The following is a 22,994-nucleotide window of genomic DNA, read 5'->3' as shown; positions in this document are numbered from 1 at the left end:
ACTACCCTATAATATCTGGCAATTTCATGTAGTCCCAAATAACTGGAAATCGATATCTACAGCTATCTCGTTCATTAAAATTGAAGTTAACCATCTGTTGAGTCCTTCGGATATATTTTCGGACCATTTTGTATTCATGTTATTTATACATTAAATATCGTTCACGTTAATCCGGAAGGACAGCAGCGCGACGACATTACATAGGTTACAGCACAAAACATAACCTCAAAGTATCTTTTTTATTGTATCTAAGAGTGACTTCGGTGAGGTATGTTTGAGATAGCCCATTGGACATTGTGTGATTGTGTTAGTTGAGTTGAGGAACGTGTGCTGGGTGTTTTGAAACGTTTTGTTGACATGGGACAATTGATTTCATCCCAAAATTAGTGCAGTATTTGCGGAGCTGCTTGAGGACACGGAGTCGACGAATTTTTGTGCTGTGTAGGTACCGAGGTGTACAATGATGGATGTGGACCTGTTGAGACCAGGGACTGTCCCCATATCTCCAGACACTATTTTGTGGTTTGAATTCCTCTTGAACCCGGGGCTGTTGGAGAAACACATCTCGAAGTCATGTCCAGGTGGGTGCACATTGATTTTGAAGTAGATCAAAGGTATCAACGATTTCAATCCTCAATTTTTCTAAATCGGCTGAGTAAAATCGAACCATTTTTCGCAGTAGTAAGTGTCGTATTGGGAAGTTTAAATTACACTTGTTTTATTGAAATCGTATCGTTAGGTGTTAAATCTGTAGAGAAAAAGTTCATTTCATATGCTCCAGAAAATAATAAAATCAAGTTTTTGTCAGAAAGTTTTTTGTAAAAATCCTTCTCACGTATTCAACATTCATTAATCTAGTCATAATTCTTGACATTTTCCCTAGATCCATCACCAACAGATCTGATGATAAAATTTATGTCGATAAATCTTGATCAGAAGGACAGTGATGTCAAGATAATCGATCCGGAGCAGCTAGAAAATGGAACAGTCACCAGAAAATGGTCTCACAAAAGTGTGGCACTAAAAATTCTGTCTTTGAAAGTAGCAGCTCACCTCAAATGGAACTTGGATATACTCGAGAGAAAACTACCACTACCAATGCAACTCACTTTTCTTCAGGATCTGTTCTATGTGACCGGAGACGTGATGGTGGAAATACCTAGTCTATTGGAATTTCCCCTGGAGTCTGTCAGTGATCAATTGCTCTTTACGATTGTTCTGTATCACAGGTGGATTCTGAGAGCTATCATTAACAGGGCATTCAATAGTAAACCGAATAAGGCACATATGATTCACCTGTGAGTTCATAATTATTATAATTTCATTTCAATTATTCAATTTTGCAAGAAAAGCTCTATTTTTTCTGGTGCAACAATTTTTTTTCGCGGAGTTGCAGATAAAAGAAATAACTAAATTAATTTCATTCAATTAATTGCCGAAGTTGAACAGTCAACTAGACATTCGTCAATATAAATTATGAGATTAATTCCACTGAGTATATTTTAAATTTCTTCTGTACAGTCCAGGAATTCAAGACACATCATTCTTCTACCTCGGCGTTCCCCCAACTCTCATAGACGAGATAATGCGAAAAATCGAGATGCAAACATCGCACAGCCTCGAGGTCCTCAACAAAGTCCTCCAGATGCCGAATCTCAAGCCAAAAATTCTGACCTTCGACACCTTCCAGATACTCACTGAAGACACAACTGAAATAAAACAGAACTGGGAGAACATGAGGAGCATCTCTGTGGAAGAATTTACGTGCCAGATTCACTACGACTTAGCTACGTTTCACATGCTGAGAGAGGAATACACAATGGTTAAGTACCACGTCTTCCTCGCGAAGGAGCTCTTCGACACTCTGGAAACGAAAGAAACGTTGCTCTACTGCCGAATCCAGAAGGAGAATCTTGAGGGCTACTGTCACGCCAGCGATATAAAAATCCCCGGGACAATTTTGGGATTGACCCAGCAATTTCATGCCTCTGTTAAAGATCAGTACTGCAACATCGTGGAGATACTGGAAAAGGACAATAAGCAACGGGAGATCCCGATGATCTACCGGGATAATTTGGAGCTCGACATACAGGGAGGATTGATCAATCGAAGAATGGTTGCTTCTAAGGATTTACTCTTGAAGATTCAGTGCTTGAATCTCGTTAGAAAGGTCTGCAGGATTATTTTTATTATATTTGATTGCGAATTTTCAATAAAAAAAAATACGCGAGATCCTAACTTAAAATGATTTCAGGTCTTAGACGGCGACGTAGTCCAGAACAATTTCCTGACAGAGCTCAAGTCTCCGGAATCAAAAGGTCTCGACGTTCTCCTCTCATCTTTCGACAATGCCCTGGTGAGTCCCTCTCCTACCGACAGAAAACGAATTTCCAGGTACTTCCTGTACCTCGTAATGATGGTGGGCATTCCAGAGCTTCCAAAACATCTGCTGTCCTCCGAAAAATACCGTGGCCTCTTCACCCCCGATGAGCTCAACGAAATCGATCGAGAAGGATCGTCAGGAGATCTCGATCTTCCCCCCTTGTTGCTCAATGACGACTGGGGAGTGTCCTTAACTACCTATACCCAGAGCCCCAGGTTCAAAATGGCAGATTTGGAGCGTCAACTGACCCTCTCCTACGATCCTGACGAAATTCGAAAGATCTTGATAAATCTCGATGGAAAAAATCCTACGAATCCTCCTTGGAGGGTCAGTAGCAGATGGGAACTACCAATTCCCTTGCAGAGCGTTGTGATGGCCCTTCCCAGAAGTCTTTATCAGGATTTTGCTTATATTCTCCTGGCGAAGACCCGGGAACTAGTCACATGTAAGGACTTTGCAGGTGCTAAAGTGCTTTTGACAGCTCTTGAACAAGACACGAAGAGAGAGAAAAATTCTCAGAATCCTATGAACCCCATGTACAAGCTGCTGAAGCTCATCAGCTGGGAGTACATTCTGGTGGACATCTGGAGCTACCTGAATAGCGTGCCACCAGGTCAACTGTCGGAGGGAGAGGCCAGCAAACTCGTGGAGGACTGCAAGCAGTGCCTGGGGAGCCTTCAAGCCACTGATCAGGTCATTCCCAGACAGGAGGTCATCGAGTACTGTACAGTATTCCTGTTGAATATGGGAGAATGGGAGTATCTGGCGAACCTCGAGAAGAGGTGGAGCCACTGTGAATTCTCGTCAGCTATCAGTGTTGTTTGTCAGGATGTTGTCAAGTTCAAGGGGTCCAAGAAATTCCCCAGGGAGGCCTGGGACATGATTCTGCAAGCGTTTGGACCCAACAGGGATCAGCCTCTCAAGAGGTCGTCTTCAGGCGCCAACGCCAGTGGAAACTTCAATAAGGATCTCATGGCGAACATATCGGGGACATTGTCGAGGTTGAGGGAACCCACTGCATTGAGTGTTGTCATATCGTTGCTGACTAGACTTCATAATGTGCTGAGGGATGAGCCCAGCTTAGAACTTTACACGCAACACTTGACTCTTTGGCCTGCTAGCATTCCTAATTCTAATTCATATAATATTAGGACCATTGCCGAATTTTTGTTTCAACTGCTGACGCAGGCACTCAAATTTTATCCCACTAATGTGTCCTGGCTGAGGGTCATGGGTGATCTTAATTTTGGTGAGTTTGCGATGAACAATTTATCTTCAGAAAATTTAACACTTTTATGTTATTTTATTTTTTTGACTTTTATTTTATTAAATGATTCTGTCAATTTAAAAAAAAAAATTCGTTAAATTTTGTGCCTCTCAATGGAAGCATGGCGATCGTTGAGCTCTGAACCAAAAAAAAATCTAATTTCGCTTGGAAGCGATGTAGAATGGTCTGAAATGTAATACAAAATTTTTTGCAAATTGTTGTCTTCCTATCAAGGATCATTTTTTAGTTATGAAAAGAGAGAGGTGGGTATAGAAATTCCTAGAAATTCAAAATTTCGTCAGATAGTAGATAACCGTTAAGGCTAACTCTAGACCCACATTCAGTTCGATCGGTCAAGCCATTTTTGAGAAATAGCAATTTATTTACAAATCATATTGTCTGAATGTCTCCCAAACTAAGTTGAATTTTGTGTCTTTTCATCTTTTTCGTCACGATTGCAATCCATGGAAATCAATCAAAAATTGGAAAGTGAACTCTGGAATAATTGTTACTTTCCTATTTTAATTATATATTTTTAATATTTTTTTCCTTTAGTTCTGGGCTATTACGAGTCAGCGATAAAATACTACTTGGAAACAATAATGGTCTCGAGTGATTTATTCAGTCAACAAGTGCCTCGTCCCCTGCAGTCAGTCTACTGGCGCATGATAAAATGCTGTGCACATCTTCAGTGTTACACTCAAGCCACTGTTCTCTGTCAATTTCTGGAGGAGGTGAACTACGGCCTAGCCTTCAAGATGGCATCGAGCGATCACAAGACTGTGGCAACAGCAGATGCCATGGACGCTTACTACCACTGCATATGGGACGTGACAATTCTCGAATTTTTGATTCACCTCCACTCGAAGCGAGGGGAACATCACAGAAAGCAGTTGGCGATTAAGATCATTGGATTATTGGAGCTTAATTCTAACAATAATGAGGAGATACAGAGGGAAGCTGCAAATATACGTAAGACAAGGTTTTTTCGAGCTCTGGCTAAACAATATGTTTATTGAAATCAAATTATATTTTTAATAGGTGAAGTTGATTAAAGTTTTGTATATTGAACTCAGTCCTATTAATTATTTTTTTTTGTTTCATAATTTATTTCGGACGATTATTGCATGCCGTTTATTCATTGGAAGACGAACCATTGATTGAAAAATGGGAGAGGCAAATTTTTAGGTTTCAATAAACTGGTAATTTTTGTGTATTAATTCTCCATTGATTGAATTAATTATTTTTTCATAGACACGTCTAGTATCTTATCTGTAAATTGCCTACGTAGTAAAAAAATTGATGTCACTCAATTTTTTATGGATAAATGGATTTATGGATAAATGGATTTATGGATAAATTTACATTTATCCATAAATTCTCCATAAAGTCGTACTTAACGATCAACGAATTTATTTTTTTTTCGTTTCGAACCCCTCTAGAACCACATCATTCTCCCCAGAAACCTATAAAAACCCCCCACAAAGCACGACTCTCCCTCGCCGCCTTCCACGCAGTCGACTCTCTCACCCTCTCCCCTCCACCGCCACCACGATCCCCACCTGAGCAGGTAACATTGAGACAGGTATACCAGGTTGGTTCTCAACCTGCGGCGTACGATGCAAAAGCAAAAGAAGAAGAAAAAAAAACCGAGTGAATATTTCAGCCAATCCCTGAATACACCTCTTCCGGCTTTGGTACGCGAGATGCCAAAGAAACGTTCCCAGTTCTCCCCAACAGCCTCCAGTCTCCCACTTTAAAAACTCACTCTGCACTCAATACCACTCACTTTATCCAAGCATCGACGCCTCTGCAACGCCCCGGCCATGTTGTCCACATTGTTAATTTATTTATTAATGTACCTGGTGTGAACCAACGATCATCAACTGGTGCCCATACACTTGTGTATCATCAATGGTGGGATAAAGCGCACCTACCTTTGTCAATTAATCGAACGGCATCGAGTTAATTGCGTGTGTGGGTGTGTATGTGACTGTGTATCAATGAAGAAGAAGCAGTTGATGATCTTGTGGATGAGATCAATCGTGTGATCAGATAAAATCTGTTGGTTAAAAAAATATCAATTTTTTGGAGTTCTTCGAGGAAATTGTGATACCAGTTTATGCTGATGGCCCACCGGCATTCAAGATGGTATTTTTAGTAGCTAATTAAGGAATTCGACGATTAGAGAGACTGACAGACTCATTATGAATGGATCTAACGATTCATTTATCGCTGTGGAGTGAGAGATCGAAGTGAATGGCGGGCGTACGAGTTTAATGACCCAGATTTGATGTGTACAAGGGGTCAAAGGACTTGAAGGCAAAATTGCTGGGTTGAAATGGAACGCGGCCTGAACCGCTGCTGAATATTATTTCGACAATGTCAAATACCAAAAGTAAGTCCCAACAGCAGCATCAGAACGGACAATCTGTAGCAGCAATTGGTAAAACGAGTGAACCAATACCACCTCAGTATCAACCACCCCCTCAACCCAGTGGAATACTTAAAAATAATCCTCATTTTAATAGTAACGTTGGGATACCAACTAGTGGCCTGATAAGCCCAAATTTAATAGGGTCCGGAACACTTGGGGGTAATCAGGGTGGACCGATCAGAGGTAAAGATGGTCAGGGAAAAGTCTCACCCAAAATTGACTTTGTAACGGCATCGAAAAACCCAAGTCTACATTCCTCGGCTTTTTATCCGTCTAAAGTACCTCAGGGACAATTTTTATCACCCAATAGTCAGTATCCACCTGTTAGTGGAGTTACTGGACAGCAGGGTAATAGGAACAGAATCAGTGACGAAGAATTTTTGAGATTGGGACCTGTGGAGATGCTCAAGTTTGTGAGGAAGACGGAGAGCGATATTGCTAGACTTGCTGCAGAACAAAATCGACAGATACAAAATTTGGTAAGTTGGTTGGGGAGCATAATTTTGTTGAGGATAGTTGGGGAATCGACTGGTGAAGAAGGGAGAAATGTGATATTTTTTGTGGCGTCAAATTCAGTAGTGAAGCGGTAAAAAGAGATAAGTTGACTTATCTCTAAGTCGAGTTTTTGCGGAATATCTCCGAAGTTAAGAGAGATAGGGAAATTTTTTTATGTCGTCTACATAATAATTTAAGGATAAATAAATTAAATAAGTGTAGTGTAAGCTTTGAAGGGTCGTGTGGGTAGGAAAGATTATTGATGAGAAATCGGGAGAGAAGATCGTGGAATTTTTCAATCTGAGTCTAAAATTTCCTGCTCGGAATTTTCAATGAGCAATCGAATATTTGTCACTCAATTAGATTAATTAAAAAAATTTCTTGATTTCTTGGTTCTTTTCTCTCGATTCTTTTAGCATAATTAAACCGAAATTTTTAGTTCCAATTAGGTCTTCAATCAAACCACAAATTTTCATTATCGAAATGCCTAAAAATTCTTCTCAAACTTCTACTCTATAAAAATTAACGAAGAAAAATACTGGAAATTCGACGTTTGCATTTCAAATGATCTGGGCACGACCACAAATTAATTAATTAACAAAGATTACTCATGACCACCCCCTTAAATCATTAATCTCGATGTCGTACAGTTGAGCGAATTACGAGTACTGAAGGAAGCAAATCAGAGACTGAGCGATGACAACCAGGAGTTGAGAGACCTCTGCTGTTTCCTGGACGATGATCGCCAGAAAGGACGTAAATTAGCTAGAGAGTGGCAGAGATTTGGGAGGTATACAGCAAGTGTCATGAGACAAGAAGTATCGGCTTACCAGAATAAACTCCGGCAATTGGATAATAAGCAGCAGGAGCTCATTAAGGACAACCTTGAACTTAAGGAATTATGTTTGTATTTGGACGAGGAAAGAGGTGGGGGACAGAGAGACGACGGAGATGGCTCGAGCTCCAGTACCAATGCGGAAGATACTGTACCCACAAGTAGGTCAAGGAACGCTGCTGCGACCTTCAATGGTAATTATTACAATATGAGAATAATCGATCCCCTAAATATGTGATTGCACACGTAAAAACGATGATACATAAACAAAAAGCGATAAATTAATTTCAATATTCCATAGATTTGTGAGGCATATCACAGAATTAAACAAAAAATCAAATGGATTGTAATTCATTTTCTCCTCATTGTCACCTTTTCCAAGTGATTGATTTATTAAAGTTCACTGCATCTGGCATAATTAAAAGGAATTGACACTACGGAAATAATTTAATAAATGAAATATTGTATAATTATAAATTTGGAAGACCAGAACTCTAGATTTAAAAATCAAGAAGACGATTAAAAGTTTTTTAATGCCCACAGATCAAACAATGCAGTACGTAAGAAGCTTGGAGCAACGAGTGAAGCAACTGGAGGAGGACAAGAGTATTTTACAAGCACGGGCCCACAACAGAACCCCCCAGGGGCCCGTAGCAACGACTACAACAGTGCCAGTACCCTCGGACCCCCTCTGGGAGCCACCCGCCATTCCCAACGACAATCAGACCCTCTCGGGGCGCCCGGAGGCCGTTGTTCGTGCTCTCCAGGTTCTCGAAGTCAGAGAACAGTTGGAGAGAGAGGCTGGACATGACGGCGAGAAGGCACTCATTCGGGAAATGTGTAACGTGAGTATTTATTGATCATTTAGAAAATTATTAACATAAATAATTCAGTCGAGAAGTGGTAAGACAAATTTCATGACGAAAATGTTTAAAAAATAACAACTTTTTTGTAAGAGAAAAACTACTTAGTTATTTATTTTTACGAGAACGTCAGGTCAGAAATGTTGAAAAAAAGAAAAAATTACTAACAATTCCCTGGCATTAGTTACGTGAAATAATTTTGTAATCATCGTGAATAAGGGAATAGATCGTTAATTATTATTTATTAATATCATTGCAGGTCGTCTGGAGAAAACTTGAAGAGGGTCCTCAGCCAAAACGCTGATAACAATAATAATTCCACAATCACTGCCTTCCAATGTATTATTTTTAATTCCTTCTATGTAGATATCATTAAGAACAAAATTGTTGGATTATATTAGAAAAATAATGTTCACGTAGGACGAACACTTCCAAACATGAAATTTATAAGCGTTACATTTTTATAAGATAAATTATTGTTTTTAGACTGTTATTTATATAGTTTCCATTAAAAACTAGATGGAAAAATTTTTTTGGGAATTTTTGCTTTCTTTAGGATGAGCTGTCATTCAGACTGGTATTTTTGGATGGACCAGGTTTCAAGGTCAAGTGAGATAGTTGGAATTCCATTCATAGGTGGCTTTCAATAATTCAACTTTATCTAACGGCCTAATGAGTCTTGGAGAGTGGGGGATGGGGTTGGTGGTGTCTGTGACCCATCACACAGTCTCAACGATTCTCTTTGCTGGAGGAAATAATAAAGATTCATGCTCCATTCAATGGGCGTACTCTGTAGAGACAAATCTCGACTATTTTTAACTGTCAAAAGGAGCGGAGATGCATGAAAATGCCCCACATTTTCATTAATCCTCTGGATTTTCCAAGCAATTTTCAATGATTAGGGAATCTATTTTTTTAACCTGTAAATTAGTATTTTCTTATGAATGATTTATTTATTTATTTAACTACCTGTGTTACCAACTAAAATTTGAACCAATTAAATCATGTTCGAAAATTCATGACGTGAAAGTATATTTTTATTACTTTTTAATTCTCATCTAGTCGATGTAAACAATTTCATGAAATTTGAGCTGATATTTTCCAAATTTATATTCAGTTTATTTGAGTAATTGTTTAATCCTATGCAGAATCGATAAAACTAACGTGGAAGAACACAATTTTGATGTGTCAACAAATACATTCGATCTAAGTCCATCCAAGTCAAGTTGATAATTAATTAATAATCAATTATTGATAGAATTAATGAGTTGGAGTGAACGAGGGGCTAGAGTTTGATATTTTGTATATTTTTAAATTAAAAAAAAAATTACATCTTTCAAACGTACGTTTTGCGCGTGACCGGCGCGCGAGTGTCCTCAATTCAACTTGTTTCACCGCAGTGAGAGTGTGGACGGTGAAGACCATCAACAGAGTCATGAGAGTGATCGGTGATGTGCCTGTCTGGAGCTTTTGCAGAGGACAACGTAAGATTCGTGCTTCTGGCTATTTTCTTAGGCTGCTACATGCTGGCAGGGGCTTTCCTCTTTCAAACGCTTGAGAGTGAAGTTGAATTACATCAGGTAGCATCACACGAGTAATAATTGTAATAATTAAATGGCAAATGTTTTTTCATAAATATTCAGTCGATAAATTGCTTCAGCAAATTTAGTGGTTTACGGAAAACTATTTGTTGACTATTTTCACAAAGTTTACGAGTTCCAAATATTTTCAAAAGTATCAATATTAAATAATTACTATTATTCTTATTTTTTAAAATGAAAAATGTTGAATTCTTGGTCATTAATTTGATTATTAATTAGTAAAATTATTTTTTTTAGTGTACGGTCTAATTATATTCTATTCTTATGGTGCCAATTTTTTTGTCACGTGTATTAACGATCAGGCAACCGAATTTTGGCGTGTCTATCACGTTTTTCGTCGGTACCACCTGCGGAGCAATCCCCAAGCAACACAAAGGCTCAACGAGCTTTTGTACGCCTACAGCAACGCATCCGCTACTGGAATAATTCACAAGAGACGTCGTTGGGACTTCTCCGGGAGCTTTCACTTCGTTGGAACCATTGTCTCCACCATCGGTAATTCATCATCATATCAAGAATATTTGCAATGATTTTTCCAGTAAAAAATTGTTGATTAGTTGGGGACGACAAGAAAAATTCAAAGTCAATTCAATTCAAATTCAAAAATTCAAATTGATTTGACAGTGAGAAAGAAGAAATGTCAGATTAATATAGGGGTTCATTCAAGAATTTTTCCAAATATTTTTCGATGAAGTTCTCTAATCAAAGTTCTAGGAAATAACTCTTATGATATATCCTTGATTGATAATTAATTACTAAGATTAAATTTTAAAAAAAGAACGGGCTAATTATATTCGAATACATATTTTGCTGGACCTATTCTGATGGTTGCAAATAACTCTTTCGAATTTCCTCTGGGAAAAGCTCTACTTTAAAACATTCAATTTCTCCGATAAAATTGCTTCTCTCTTCGTAATACTGACGTAATTTCTAAAAAAAACCTCGATTGAAATGGATCTGCATTGAAATAATGACATTGTACAAATAGAATACGTAGCCAAAAATAAATTTCCAAAATATCCTCCCTGAAAAAATTTAAATCCCTAAAAAACGATTGCTAATCATGTTCGTACCAAGTGCAATAAAAAAATGAATCTGATATTTCGTCTCGAAAGAATTAAAAAAAAAGCAAACATTCAAATAAGGGGTAATTGTATTGCATAATAAAAATACGTAATGAAACATCGATTTCCAATATTTCTAGTTGCGTTTCGTTTTAGTTAACGAACGGATTAAGCCGCAAACGAAAGAACCACGACGACAATCCCGGATTACGCACGAGAATCCGCTTACTCTGAAGCTTCAATTAGCACGCGAACTGATAATTGATGAAGTGCTATAGGTGCCTGGAGTCTAGGGTCGACGACTGCGTCCAGTTCGCATTTATGCACTAGAATGCAGCTGAAAAGCAACTAGGAATGTTAATGCTCTCATATGCATACGCACAGTCTGTCCGACGACCCAGTCTCTACTTTATTGCGAGACTTCATTAGACATTCGTACGAGTTTATTGCGAACCAGTCATTATGTCACATTAGTCTATGTTATTGTTTTATTTTCAATTTTACTGAGCGGTCGAATAAATTTTAATTTATTCGACGGAAAGGATTCGTGAAATAAAAAATGGAATTGATCCTTTCGATCTCTTTTAGTTCGATGGAATAATAGTCCGGGCATCAGGTGTTTAATGAATCGAAAGATCCCCCCCCCCCCAATTCACCGCGAAAGTATTGTTTAAAGAATTGAAACTAAAAAATAGCGATAAAAGCAATAAAATCGTCTATATGAATTACGTGATAAATAAATAAATAACTAGTGCAATAAAATAATAATTATTTCCAACTTTGTTGAAGGGTATGGAACTACTACACCTCAGACCAGACCTGGGCGACTCGCAGTAATTGTTTACGGATTTTTTGGATGCTCAGGTGACGTTTTTATCATTTGAGATTTTTTTACCCAATTTCGAAAAATCTCTGAAGAGCGCTCGTATTTTGCTCTCACAGACTGAATAATAGTTGAAAATTAATAAATTCTCACTTTTATAATCAAACGATTTACTATAATTTAAGTCGCATATCTTTTGCATTAGAAGAAAATTTCTTTTTGTCATTTATTAAGTGGCATCGACATCGAGGTCCTTACCGACCCAGAAAATTTTGATTTTCTTACTCAAAGAAAATATTTTAAAAAAAGGATATAAAAAAAATCTAACACTGAATACAATCACAGGAGGAATACTATTCTTCAATTTATTCCTGGAGCGAATAATAACGTTTCTCGCATGGGGATTGCGAACAATTCACTTGCGTCGATTGAAGAAGCGCCTGAGACAGACGACGTTGGCGTCTCGACGAGTGTCATCGAGAGCCCCCAATAATCCCCGGATGTACCTACCCGATATTCTCGATGAAGACGGGGAAGAGGACATGGGCCTCGATCACTGGAAGCCGAGTGTCTACTGGGTGATGTTGTACCTCACGATTTTCTCGTGTCTCATAGCAGGAAGTGGAGCCTCCATTTACGCTTTATTCGAGGGCTGGCCGTATCTCGATGCTTTGTATTTTTGTTTCATAAGTTTTGCCACCATTGGCTTCGGGGATTACGTCAGCACGGAGAAGCAGAATTACCCGTACAGCAATCTGTGAGCTCATCAATGACTTATTCTCATGAATTACTGATGCATGATTTTTTTATTAAAAAAACTGTAACGTTTTGCGTTATCGATCTATTATGTCAAGTGATAAAGTTAGACTTGCGATAGAATATAATAAAAATGACTTATCATTGAATGTATATTTTCCTCAAAATTCCCTGATTATAAAGATAATAATAATGTCTAAAAATCACTTTTTTCCTTTCAGCTATCGAATAATAAATTTTTTTCTCCTCGTTCTGGGCTGCTGTTGCATATATTCCCTCCTGAACGTCACCTCAATAGTGATAAAACAGATGCTCAACTGTGTGATAATAAAATTGAATAAAATAATAGGGAGAAAAAGGGCAATGGCTGCACCTCACTTGCCCCGAAGAAAATCCTCGGTATCTGGATTTTATTATTCACGTAGAAGGCACACAAGGGTCAACGGTATATCCAGAAGGGATTCCCTCAGAGCCGATGACAGTAGTGCATCTGCAACACCGCGACGTATGTCCGGTGAATTAATATCAATGAAGGATTTTCTCACAGCTAATAAAGTTGCACTTGCAGTTATGCAAAAACAATTGCATGAAACTGCCCAAATGCAGAGGGGTTCACCATCAGTTGCAACCCCCATTCATCAGCCTGTCTTCAAACCAGGAGCGGTTGGACCACTTGCCATCGCCAGTGAGAAATTCGAGGGAAATTCGTCGAGATAAATTTTTTTTCATTCTATAAAAAAACTTGTAGAGATTATGTAAAATATTAATGTTAAAATAATATTATAAAATAAAATTAATGATAAATTAATCGAAGGAAGTGATTAAAGGTCAAATAAAATATTAAAACGATGATGAACAAAAAAATCATAATAGAAATTTTTTTTTAATGAAACAAGTTTGTAGATATTTTCATCTCAACAAAACAAAGTTATTGAGAACGTATTCGTATGATTGAGGGATCAAATTCCTGGAATATTATCCCCTGACATAATTTCTAAAAAATCCACAATTTTGTATTTTCAATACTTTTTTATTTCTCAATTCACGTTTACTCCTAAACTTTTATAATTTAAGTGACACTGATAAATTTCCCTGGGAAACATTGTTTCACCTTCTCATTAATTTCATCACCTCTTAAATTAATTCTAATTCGATTTTTGTTTTTTATAATTTAACTGTGTACATAGTGATTCGTAGAATAAATGAAATGAGACTGTACTAACGACGGCAGAGGCAAACTGGATTGGGACCGATTGATTAAATTCATTACAATTGTTTCAACATCCTATTGTCAAGTGCCTAGTAATGCACCATTTACACTGTATTTATTCTCTTCATAAAATTCACTGACCATCGATCGAGTGATATTTTGAAAAGAAAAAAGAATGTTTTTTTTTTCTTCCACGTCGTTCTATTGAAGCTCGATAATTCGTTTCATTAAGTTGTTCTTTTAATTTCTGTCTGTATCACTGTTACGATACAATTAATCAACTATCAATTAATCAATATATTATGTATTTTGAGTTTTTGTTCCTTCAATAAAGTCAACGCTAAGGCCTAACGCCCGTTTGATATTTTTTTTCCTTCAATTAAACATAAATTATGAATTTTATCCCATTGAAACGAAAATCTATTAATTATTTATCGTCTCTGTTGTGCCAGTGTTGCAAATAATTCCACAGATATTTAAAATCCATGTGACATCCTCGTCACACGATAGAAAAACACAATTATTCAATTCCAAATGGCCATTTTTGATAACATTATTCAGCGGTGAGGTGATGCCCCAAAAATCATACCTTTTAACATCAAAATGTCGAATGCATATTGCCCCCCCCCTCTCCCCCCACTTCATCGCTGATACGAAAAGTCTTCGTCATCATTAAATTGTTGATTCTGAGTTTGTAATCCCCAATTTCTTTCCTCCAGCGAGGACATTTTGCCCGTGAAATATCAAAGAAACTGAGCAATTCAGTGATGAAGTCCGAAGTCCAGAAATTCTCTAAATTTCCTCCGCCCCAAAAAACTCAATAAAAAATATCTCAATCAAAAATTTCCCCTCCATCACTGAACGATCCCCTCCCCGAGTGATTCCACCAATCAGACTCTTTCGTATTTTCCGACGATCAAATCCCTTCAATTCGAGACAGCAGCACCCGAAATTACCCAAAGGAAATCCCTAAAAAAACCGATAATCGGGTGAGCACTGACGTTTCGCCGTCAGCGCCAACAACCTGCCAACTCCGAAATATCCCAAAAATCCATTCCCCATCTTCCCCTCAGCCTTGTTACCCTCTCCAACGATCCCATCACAATAGAAGCGTCAACCGTTGCCCATTCATCACAATCAGCAACAAACGCTTAATTCCCAAAACGAGATTCATATCTCGTCAATGAAATTGAAACAACAGTAAGCACTCCAACAATTGTTGAAATGCTATTCAAAAATATCTTCAGCGTATGTCACGCATACGTACAAATTGTTGATCAATAAGTGGATCAATTCCCCCATCGATACCGATCAAATCAACATCGTTACTAATTTTAATAATTCTTGGTTTAAATTTCAACTCACCGATATCACAAGCCGATTCAATTTCAATGAATTCGAAGTCATTATTAACAAAGTTATTGTCGATGAGATCCTGTTGTACTTGGCTCTGTGTCTGGGGTCGATTTCTCGGTCTTGGTACCTGATCAGCAGGTTCCATGAGATTTGAGTGTTTTTTTCTCTGATGCTGAAGTAATTTGGCTTTACTTGCATATTGTTTGTGACACCACTGACAGCCCTGTGGAGTTGTTGTGATGCTGCCAGCTGCTTGACTGTACGTCAAATCCCCCACCATCTCCTTCTGTCTGTTGCTGGGAGGTAGAGCAGCACCAGGATGGTTCTTCACGATGTGGGCCTTCCTCTTGGAACTGCTCTTGTAAACTTTATCACAATATTGACAGTAGTAATCCCTCGTTTGTCTGAAAATAGGTAGATTCAATTCGGGTATTGATTCTGGTGATACCTCTGGATGTCGTTTAGCAAGATGATTGACAAGCATTCCCCTACGTTTGAATCCAACAAGACACTGATGACACTTGTACACAAATCTGTTGTAATCAGTGGGATTGACCTTTGGTATAAATTTCTTAGCTTGATTACCCTGTTGAAGTCCTGAATTATCATTATCAGTGGTAATGCTCTGGTCTTTGGAATTCTCCATTCTCTGGGAATTATGCATTCTCGTCATGTGTTCCTTAAGCTTGTCCTTTCTCTTGAATTGTTTCTCACAATGAGCACAATGAAATTGTCTGTGATCAGAGTGCCTCAGCAGATGCATTCGTAATTTATCGACAGTTGGAAAACGTTTGATGCAGAATTGACACTTGTGCTTACGCTCACAGTGATGTGCCCTTATATGTTTTCTAATAACCGAATATTTTGTAAACATTCGGGGACAATGAGGACAACTGAATGTCTTGTCCTCGTTCCTATGTGTCTCTATGTGATCCTTCAATTGAAGAACTTGATCAAATAATTTACGACACATTGGACACTCGAATATCTGTTTGTCCTCACGATGGGTCTTCAGATGACAGGATAGTGCTGAATTATTCATGAATCGTTTGAAGCATACATTGCATGGCAGTGGCTTTTGGTCCTCGGCACCGTGCACCAGATAATGCTGTTGGAGACGTACTTTTGTGGCAAAACGTTTGTAACACATTGTACATTTGTGTGATGATAATACTTTTGATGTTTTAGTCAACTGCTGTTTCTGCTTCTTGTGTTGATGTTTGTGTCCATGCTTTGACACATGTTTTATCAGCTCTGAATGAGTCTTTGAATCGTATTTGCATTGAGGACATCGAAGTTGCTTCGAGTCATCTGATTCGTTGTTATTTTGGTTGTGAAGCTCACTGTGAAGATCGAGAAGTGATGACTTCATGAAGATTATACTGCATTTTGGACATTTGTATTCCGTTAAATTCTTGCGGGAATTTTCCTTCTCTTTGGCGTCATTGCTGTGGAATATTTTCATGTGTCTGGTGCGATTGTAGGAGTGGAGAAAATTTTCACCGCAGGTGGGGCAGTCGTAGGCCGAGCTTTCCAGGCCCGAGTGCGACAAAATGTGCTTCTTCAAGGAATCATTTCGTGGAAAGGCTTTAGAGCACTGTGGACAACTGTATGGAAGGGACTGTTCGTCCATCGTCTTCAGAAGCTTGGTCTTGCCAATTCTTGGCCGCTTACCCTGATCCTGGGCGTGAGAATCTCCCGTGAATTTGAGGACCGGATCAACGAGCTCAGGACGAGCGGAATGATCGACTGGTGATGAGCTGTTGAAGTCCAGTGTCGGCGAGTCCAGGCAGGAGAAACTCTCCAGGTCTCCTGACTTGAATTGCCGCATCTGCGGATCCTCCAGGAGGGGAATATTGCGTCTTGCTGCGTAGTCTCGACTCGGACCTGCGCGGAGTTCCTCTCGGGGCGATATGTTGCGAGTTGTCAGGAATATTATCCCGTCCTTCTGCTGAGAAATTATCAGATTCTGCTCTTTGGGGGTCTGTGCAGGGCGCACGAAACGCATCCAGTTCGATGAGTGCTCGTTTGATACATCAATTTTCACTAGTTCTCCAGTCTCAGTTTCGTATAAGAGTGGCAGAGCGTCGGGGCTAAAACCCTTGCCATCGTATTCACAGGGGACACCCTCAATCGGACCAAATTGTGTTCTTCTGCAGATACTTCTTTTTGCAAAAACTCCGTAGACTTCTTTTGGTGAATCGTTTAATTTAGTGAGGGAGAGGTAGGAACCAGGAAGTGTGGCCACTGCACGAGATGGCACTGGCTGATCGGCGATTGTACGGACATTGTGACAATTGCAGTCACCGTCCTTCAAGGAAATTGTATCGCAATCGTCGCACCAGTAGGTTTTCTTATCGGTTATTTGTCTTTTGGAATTTGTACTTCGATTTTCAGGGGTCAGGGGAAGGTCTCCCAGCGGCTCTGGTAGCGGTTTTTTAGGGTGAAGGGGAGAGTACATCATTGAGGAGGAGAGGGAGTCCTTTTTGGGGTTGGAGAGGCTGGACAACTCGGGGACAACTGCGGGATCTTCAGGGGGCTGGGGTCGGAGGGAGTTTATTACAGTTAATTGGTCGTCGTTCATCACTAGGAAATCACGGGTCAACGCGAAGTCCGTACCTGGGAGGCCCGAGAGGAGGAGGGGAGCTGTTGATGTCTCGAGCTCTGCACTTGTTCCTGAAAGAATTGAGAGGTGTGAGGGAGGCGAAACTGACGGGGAGGGGGACTCCAAGTGAAGGTACAACAACAATCGATGATCAAGAGGTTGTGAAAAAACATTGAATACGTCAGAGTAGTAATCAATGTTGAGTAAATTGTTATAATTGTGTAAATAAATTCTCAAAAGTTTAACTGAGGGAAAATTCAAAAATTTAGAATTTCTATTTTTTTCCAACAGCATCACCTCGATATCGAGTGACTCAGTTCCTTAATTTCCTCTCAAAGTCTAGCATAAACCAAACAATGAGCTACCTACCTTGCATCAGAATTAATTCCTCAGTGACATCAGCAGCAATTCCCTGTTGACTTCCATCACCGACAAAATCTGAAACACTTTCAGCCTCTCCCTCCTCGATATTCGTACTATTACCCTGCGACTCGATGAAGTTCATATTAGTACGTTGATTGTTCTCAGCAGGTATCATCAATGGTGATGATGGATTCTGCAGGACAACAACTGAATTTTGAAAGGGTAATGATGGCAATTGAACAGGTGTAGGTGAATATCTAGCCGTTGAGCTCATGTTGGGATCCAGTGGACTGACTCGATGCTCAAAATCAGAAAGTGGTGATGTTGCTCTTGGAGAGAATGAGACTTGTTCGTAGGAAAACATCCTGGAGAAGTCCTTGGATTGGTCTTCAGCGAACTCGACAGTGAGGAAGAGCAGGCGATTGGGATTTTTTCGTTGATCAATGGAAGTCGTAGGATTTGTCGTCCATATCTCAGGGAGATCGCGAGTTTTGTCGAACAGGGGAATCTCCAGGGGTCCTACAGGGGCCCCCTCATGAGGGCCCCTATCATCCATGATTAGTTATCACGATTTTTGCGGTTGCACCTGCGGACAATTCAATGGTAAATCATTATTACAGTGAATCTGACGTTAATTCAATGTTGGAGATTTCTGGGACAGATGGTAATGACGAATTTAGGAATAAGAGAGAAATAAAGAGAGAAAAATCAGGGAAATATGAGAGTGAGAAAAACATTGGGTCCTACGAATAACCAATTAGCTCCCAAATTAATTAATTTGCAGACAAATTGACAGTTCAGTAAATCATGGAGTTTACAAATCGACGTATTGTTACAGTCAAACAAAATTTAATTAACAAAATGGTCTGTTAAATGTTGTGCGAGCAATCGAAGAAATTATTACAGTTCTGAGATATCATGGGAATTTTAGGAAATTTTTTATTGGAAATTCCATATTTTATGGGAAAATTTATGTCAATTTTAATTGAACTAATTCCTGAAATTGTGTGGAAATCAGAAAAATTCAGTATAATGCATTCAAGGATTAAAAATTTCTTTAAATAATCATCACCTGGCTTCAAGTGGGACATGTGGAGTTCAGATTGCAGTGTAAGATGGAACGCTAAATGTCAATTTAGTAGAATAAAATTACAATTCACCTACAATTATGCAGAAATCACATATATCATCAAAATATGCAGGTGACTCTTTCTGCAGATAATGTTCCAACTGAGGTATCAAAAAATGAAGGCACTTTATCGTAGATGTGAAATGATTTTATCGAGAAAATACGGTATCAGTGCGGAAGGATTCCTCAAACGATAATGATTCTCAGACACAAATTACAATAACAAATTGAGGGAGATTGGAGGACTAATGGATTGAAGAGGACAGATATCCTCAGTAACAAAGAAAACCGATAAACTGTGCTGACAAACAGACAAATAAACAGTTGAAGAACTACTTGACTAGTGCATGAGTTCCAGAATTCCCTTGATAATGACAGAACTTACCTCTTAAAAATATAATTCTTCAGTCAATGGTGTAACTGTGACTATCATTTCGCTCAATCGTCAATGAGGTTGGGTTAGAATTGACTGTCAACTGCAAATTTCTGATTAACCCACACACATGCAACTTTTTGACGCACTGGAGGTCACGGATACCTAGATAGGGCACCATTGGTTTGATGATCACGAGCGCCAAGTCCTAGTTATACGGAGTGGCGATTACGCGAACTGAAATTCCCTAGATGCGGACAACGCTAGTTTGGCCTCCTGGCCTCTATTCTTCATGTTTTTGTCAAAGAAGAAAGGCTAATGTAGAGGACCGACGCTGATGTTAGTAATCACCCCGGCGGTGAGAGACGCCACCGTCGATTCTGACGGTTGGCGGCGACAAGGATAGAACGGCAGATAGCAGACAGGTGATTTTTTTTCGCAAAATGAACTAATTCTATCGTTTGTGCTCGGTTTGTGTCCGCTTGTGCTGAGCTTAAACCATTGGATAGTTTCTCATTTTTAAATAAACAAATGAGTATTTTTTTTCCAATTTAAATTTTACCAATTTTTTAATAATTGAAATTTATTCATTTTGAATGTTGCTGTTTCCCCAAACGATTTGTTTTCCAGTAAACAATTCCACAATTCAAAACTATTATAAAATATCAGTTTTTACTAATCTGTCGGCGAAACTCATGCTGGATTTTTAATTATTCCTTTAAAAACCAATCAGAAGCTAACAAAAGAATCCTTTTGAGGTCCAGGGAGCCAGGGACCCCAAAAAATGTTTAAAATTTTATTATACCTGCAGACGCTGTTGTGAATAGAGAATTGATGAGTAAAGGAGGAATATTTAAACGATAATATTCTATTTTTATATTTTCATGTAATAAAATACGTGATGATAAATTGTTATATGAGATGTAACAGTCCTACGTTGGGAAATAAATCTAATCTAGTTGATAATAAGAAAAACTGAAAAATCGTTATTAATCTGTTCATAGGAAGATATTTATTTACAAACGTAATATTTTCCGTCCAACGTGTACATGATAAATTCAAGATAACAGGCATAAGCTGCAATGAATAAATAATACAATCACAATCACTAGTTCATGTATAATAATTAATAATCAAATAAATAGCCTCGTTGCAGTCGTCAAATTGTCCCAAGGCTCAAGGTTCATTATTTACAATTATTCAATTTATTAAAAAAAATATGAAGAAAATGAATACATTATTTCTCCGTACACTGAGATTGTGACAGTAAAAACATTAAATTTTCACTTTTACTTTCATAAAATTTGGCAAGACAAAAGGATATCTCAGGGTTCATTACCTTACATTTTATTAATCATCGATATTTTCACAAACTAACTACGTTAATGAGTCGAGGAATTATGATACATTGGTCGCAATTATTTCGATGATCGGTTATTATAGCTAACCCTTAAAAATATATTTTTTACTCTGTCAACTACGATTGCTCCTTCAATTTTATATCAATAATCAACGACATTTCAATGCAATCGCACTGTAAACGATTTCAAAAGCAGCTGATGATAACCAGAAATTCGTTTCAATGAATTCTCTATTTATTACTCTCGTCTCATACGTTATGAATTTATCACATCGTTTCTCTCATATTTTCACCGGTGAAAATAATGGAAATATTGAAAAATGAAAATTACTTCGATACTCTCTCTCCTCAAATATCTTTTCACACGATAATTCGATAATTTTACATGAATATTTACAATTCTCCATGAATTCTCTGATAATTCTCTGCACACTTCTACTTAGCTCAAGCTATATCATTTGAACATTAAAAGGCGAATGGAAATCCACAAATGATTCCCTACAAGAAAACTATGAGATAATAATTCACTGAAATTTCCTACATGCTGTAAAATCATTAAAAAACATTTTAATCGATAAATCGTCCACTGAATTATTTTAAAAAATGTACTCTTAATATTTACACGAAGAACCGATAAAAATTGAAATAATATTTATGATAAATTGCACAATCACAATTCACAAGTAAATGATGTGTATATAATTGACACGTTAAAAAACATTTTACCAAAAAAAAACACAATTTTGGTAATGATTTATAACTTTCTCGAGTGAGCTTCATCAGCCCCATTCCTCCATCATTAATAGTCATCGATTCAATAAATAGATTTCTCAATTATCACCTCTCCTCTACGGTGCACAAAACACCATTGATTGATTCTGTTCCAGATATGATTGCATGAATTCACCTGAACCAACTTAATCTACAAAAAACTGATTCACTCAAATCAACTAAACGTGACTCTCAAGAGGTACCTTAAACACTTTCGACGCTAGATTTGCATCTGGCAGAGATTGTGGTCGTGTATTGGTGACATTGAACACGACATTGCTGGGTCCACGAAATGAAACTTCAATGAGAAAACTCGTATCCGTAACATTGACCCTGTTGCTGCTCAGATCAGGTGAACTTGTTCTCAACTGACTTTTCTTCGGTTTATTATCATTCTTTATGAGCTTTTCATTCTCAGATTGGAGTTTATTGTCGAGCCAGTGGACTTTGTCGAAGTCCTTGGTACCACCAACAGTGTGTCGTCTCTTGATAGATCTCTCTGGCATTCCATTCTTTCGTTTCAACTTCGTTGCACTGTCTTTTCTCACTGACTGCCTTCTCTTGCTGATGTTGCACTCGGTTTTTTCTGTCTTTGTGAGGGATTCTGAACGTTTTAACTTCGTATTTGGGGACTCGGAACGTTCTGCGTGTTTGTTGAGACTCTCTGAACGCTTGAGTTTACCATTTGTTGGGGAGGCGAGCCTGTCCGAGTGCTTGTTCAGGCTCTCTGAGCGTTTCAGCTTTGACGAAGTGGTCTCAGTCCTCTTATTCAGGGATTCTGATCTCTTGAGACGTGATCTTGATTCGCTGCTTGCCTGGCTGAGGCTCTCGAACTTCTGCAGCTTGTTGGAGTAAGAGGGATCCAGGGATTTTCTCTCCGCCTCCTGGGGTTGCTTGATGTCGGCGGGGGGGAGTGAGGGCTGGTCCTCTTTTGTTTCCAAGTGCTTGGTCTTCGGGGTTTCCGTCTTTGGATGCTCATCCTTCTCGGTAGCATCCAGCAGGGATCCACCGTCTGATGAGTCAGTTCCTGCTGCACTTGTGTCCACGGGGCAACGAAGATTGAGATCGTTGTTTGGGGTTGCGGTGTCACGCTTTGATTTTTCCGGGGGCTTCAGGAGAGGGGAACTCTGGAGCTTCTCTTGGGGATCCTGAAAGTGATTGGTTCAGGGGTTAATGGAGGGGAAAAATCAGAATCTAACAGTTTTTTAATGGGAAAATTAACATTTTGATAGCAATTAAATATTAACATCTGAATTTGTCATGATCAAACGCACAAAAACCGTCACAAAAGTTCAATCATTTG

The 22,994-nt window shown here is 38.6% G+C and overlaps 4 protein-coding genes and 2 long non-coding RNA genes across 18 annotated transcripts in view; 4 read left to right on the top strand and 2 right to left on the bottom strand.

Moving 5' to 3' along the window:
- Positions 1-61: 61 nt before the first annotated feature.
- On the top strand, positions 62-5,229 carry Ints8 (Integrator 8). 3 transcript variants are annotated; one of them, XM_064118961.1, is made up of 7 exons: positions 62-581; positions 884-1,298; positions 1,522-2,170; positions 2,255-3,632; positions 4,206-4,622; positions 4,799-4,852; positions 5,093-5,229. In XM_064118961.1, the coding sequence occupies exons 1-6, from the start codon at positions 461-463 to the stop codon at positions 4,846-4,848; spliced, it is 3,030 nt and encodes a 1,009-aa protein (XP_063975031.1). In that variant the 5' UTR covers positions 62-460; the 3' UTR covers positions 4,849-4,852; positions 5,093-5,229. The 3 variants fall into 3 exon arrangements, with proteins under 3 accessions (XP_063975031.1, XP_063975030.1, XP_063975032.1); XM_064118960.1 differs by lacking the exon at positions 5,093-5,229 and having other exon boundaries at positions 4,799-5,033; XM_064118962.1 differs by lacking the exons at positions 4,799-4,852; positions 5,093-5,229 and having other exon boundaries at positions 4,206-4,721.
- A 94-nt stretch (positions 5,230-5,323) lies between these two features.
- On the top strand, positions 5,324-9,298 carry LOC135161418 (coiled-coil domain-containing protein 85C). Its single transcript, XM_064118970.1, has 4 exons — positions 5,324-6,566; positions 7,233-7,611; positions 7,961-8,262; positions 8,540-9,298. The coding sequence occupies exons 1-4, from the start codon at positions 6,033-6,035 to the stop codon at positions 8,582-8,584; spliced, it is 1,260 nt and encodes a 419-aa protein (XP_063975040.1). The 5' UTR covers positions 5,324-6,032; the 3' UTR covers positions 8,585-9,298.
- Positions 9,299-9,623: 325 nt separating this feature from the next.
- Positions 9,624-19,710, bottom strand: LOC135161411 (PR domain zinc finger protein 10-like). 6 transcript variants are annotated; one of them, XM_064118956.1, is made up of 5 exons: positions 19,573-19,710; positions 18,065-18,644; positions 15,100-17,766; positions 12,279-13,014; positions 9,624-9,833 (listed from the first exon to the last, which is right to left on the bottom strand). In XM_064118956.1, the coding sequence occupies exons 2-4, from the start codon at positions 18,612-18,614 to the stop codon at positions 12,938-12,940; spliced, it is 3,294 nt and encodes a 1,097-aa protein (XP_063975026.1). In that variant the 5' UTR covers positions 18,615-18,644; positions 19,573-19,710; the 3' UTR covers positions 9,624-9,833; positions 12,279-12,937. The 6 variants fall into 6 exon arrangements, with proteins under 6 accessions (XP_063975026.1, XP_063975027.1, XP_063975028.1 ...); XM_064118957.1 differs by lacking the exon at positions 12,279-13,014 and having other exon boundaries at positions 9,627-9,877; XM_064118958.1 differs by lacking the exon at positions 9,624-9,833 and having other exon boundaries at positions 12,548-13,254.
- LOC135161423 (uncharacterized) lies at positions 10,405-12,149 on the top strand. Its single transcript, XR_010298777.1, has 3 exons — positions 10,405-11,561; positions 11,735-11,809; positions 12,114-12,149. It is a non-coding gene; the product is annotated as an uncharacterized LOC135161423 (long non-coding RNA).
- A 2-nt stretch (positions 19,711-19,712) lies between the features above and the next one.
- Positions 19,713-20,789, top strand: LOC135161424 (uncharacterized). Its single transcript, XR_010298778.1, has 2 exons — positions 19,713-19,985; positions 20,191-20,789. It is a non-coding gene; the product is annotated as an uncharacterized LOC135161424 (long non-coding RNA).
- LOC135161407 (rho GTPase-activating protein 23) overlaps positions 20,547-22,994 on the bottom strand; it is a 121,039-nt gene continuing 118,591 nt past the window's right edge. For all 6 annotated transcript variants that reach the window (XM_064118943.1, XM_064118942.1, XM_064118945.1 and 3 more), the window contains one exon: positions 20,547-22,839. In XM_064118943.1, the coding sequence (XP_063975013.1) occupies positions 21,871-22,839 (969 nt within the window). In that variant the 3' untranslated portion in view covers positions 20,547-21,870. The remainder of the gene's footprint in view (positions 22,840-22,994) is intronic.

This window comes from Diachasmimorpha longicaudata, chromosome 4 (genome assembly GCF_034640455.1).
Source record: "Diachasmimorpha longicaudata isolate KC_UGA_2023 chromosome 4, iyDiaLong2, whole genome shotgun sequence".
NCBI classification, from domain to species: Eukaryota; Metazoa; Arthropoda; class Insecta; order Hymenoptera; family Braconidae; genus Diachasmimorpha; species Diachasmimorpha longicaudata.
The sequence above is the reverse complement of the archived record's forward strand: the minus strand, read 5'-3'. Positions and strand labels throughout refer to the sequence as shown.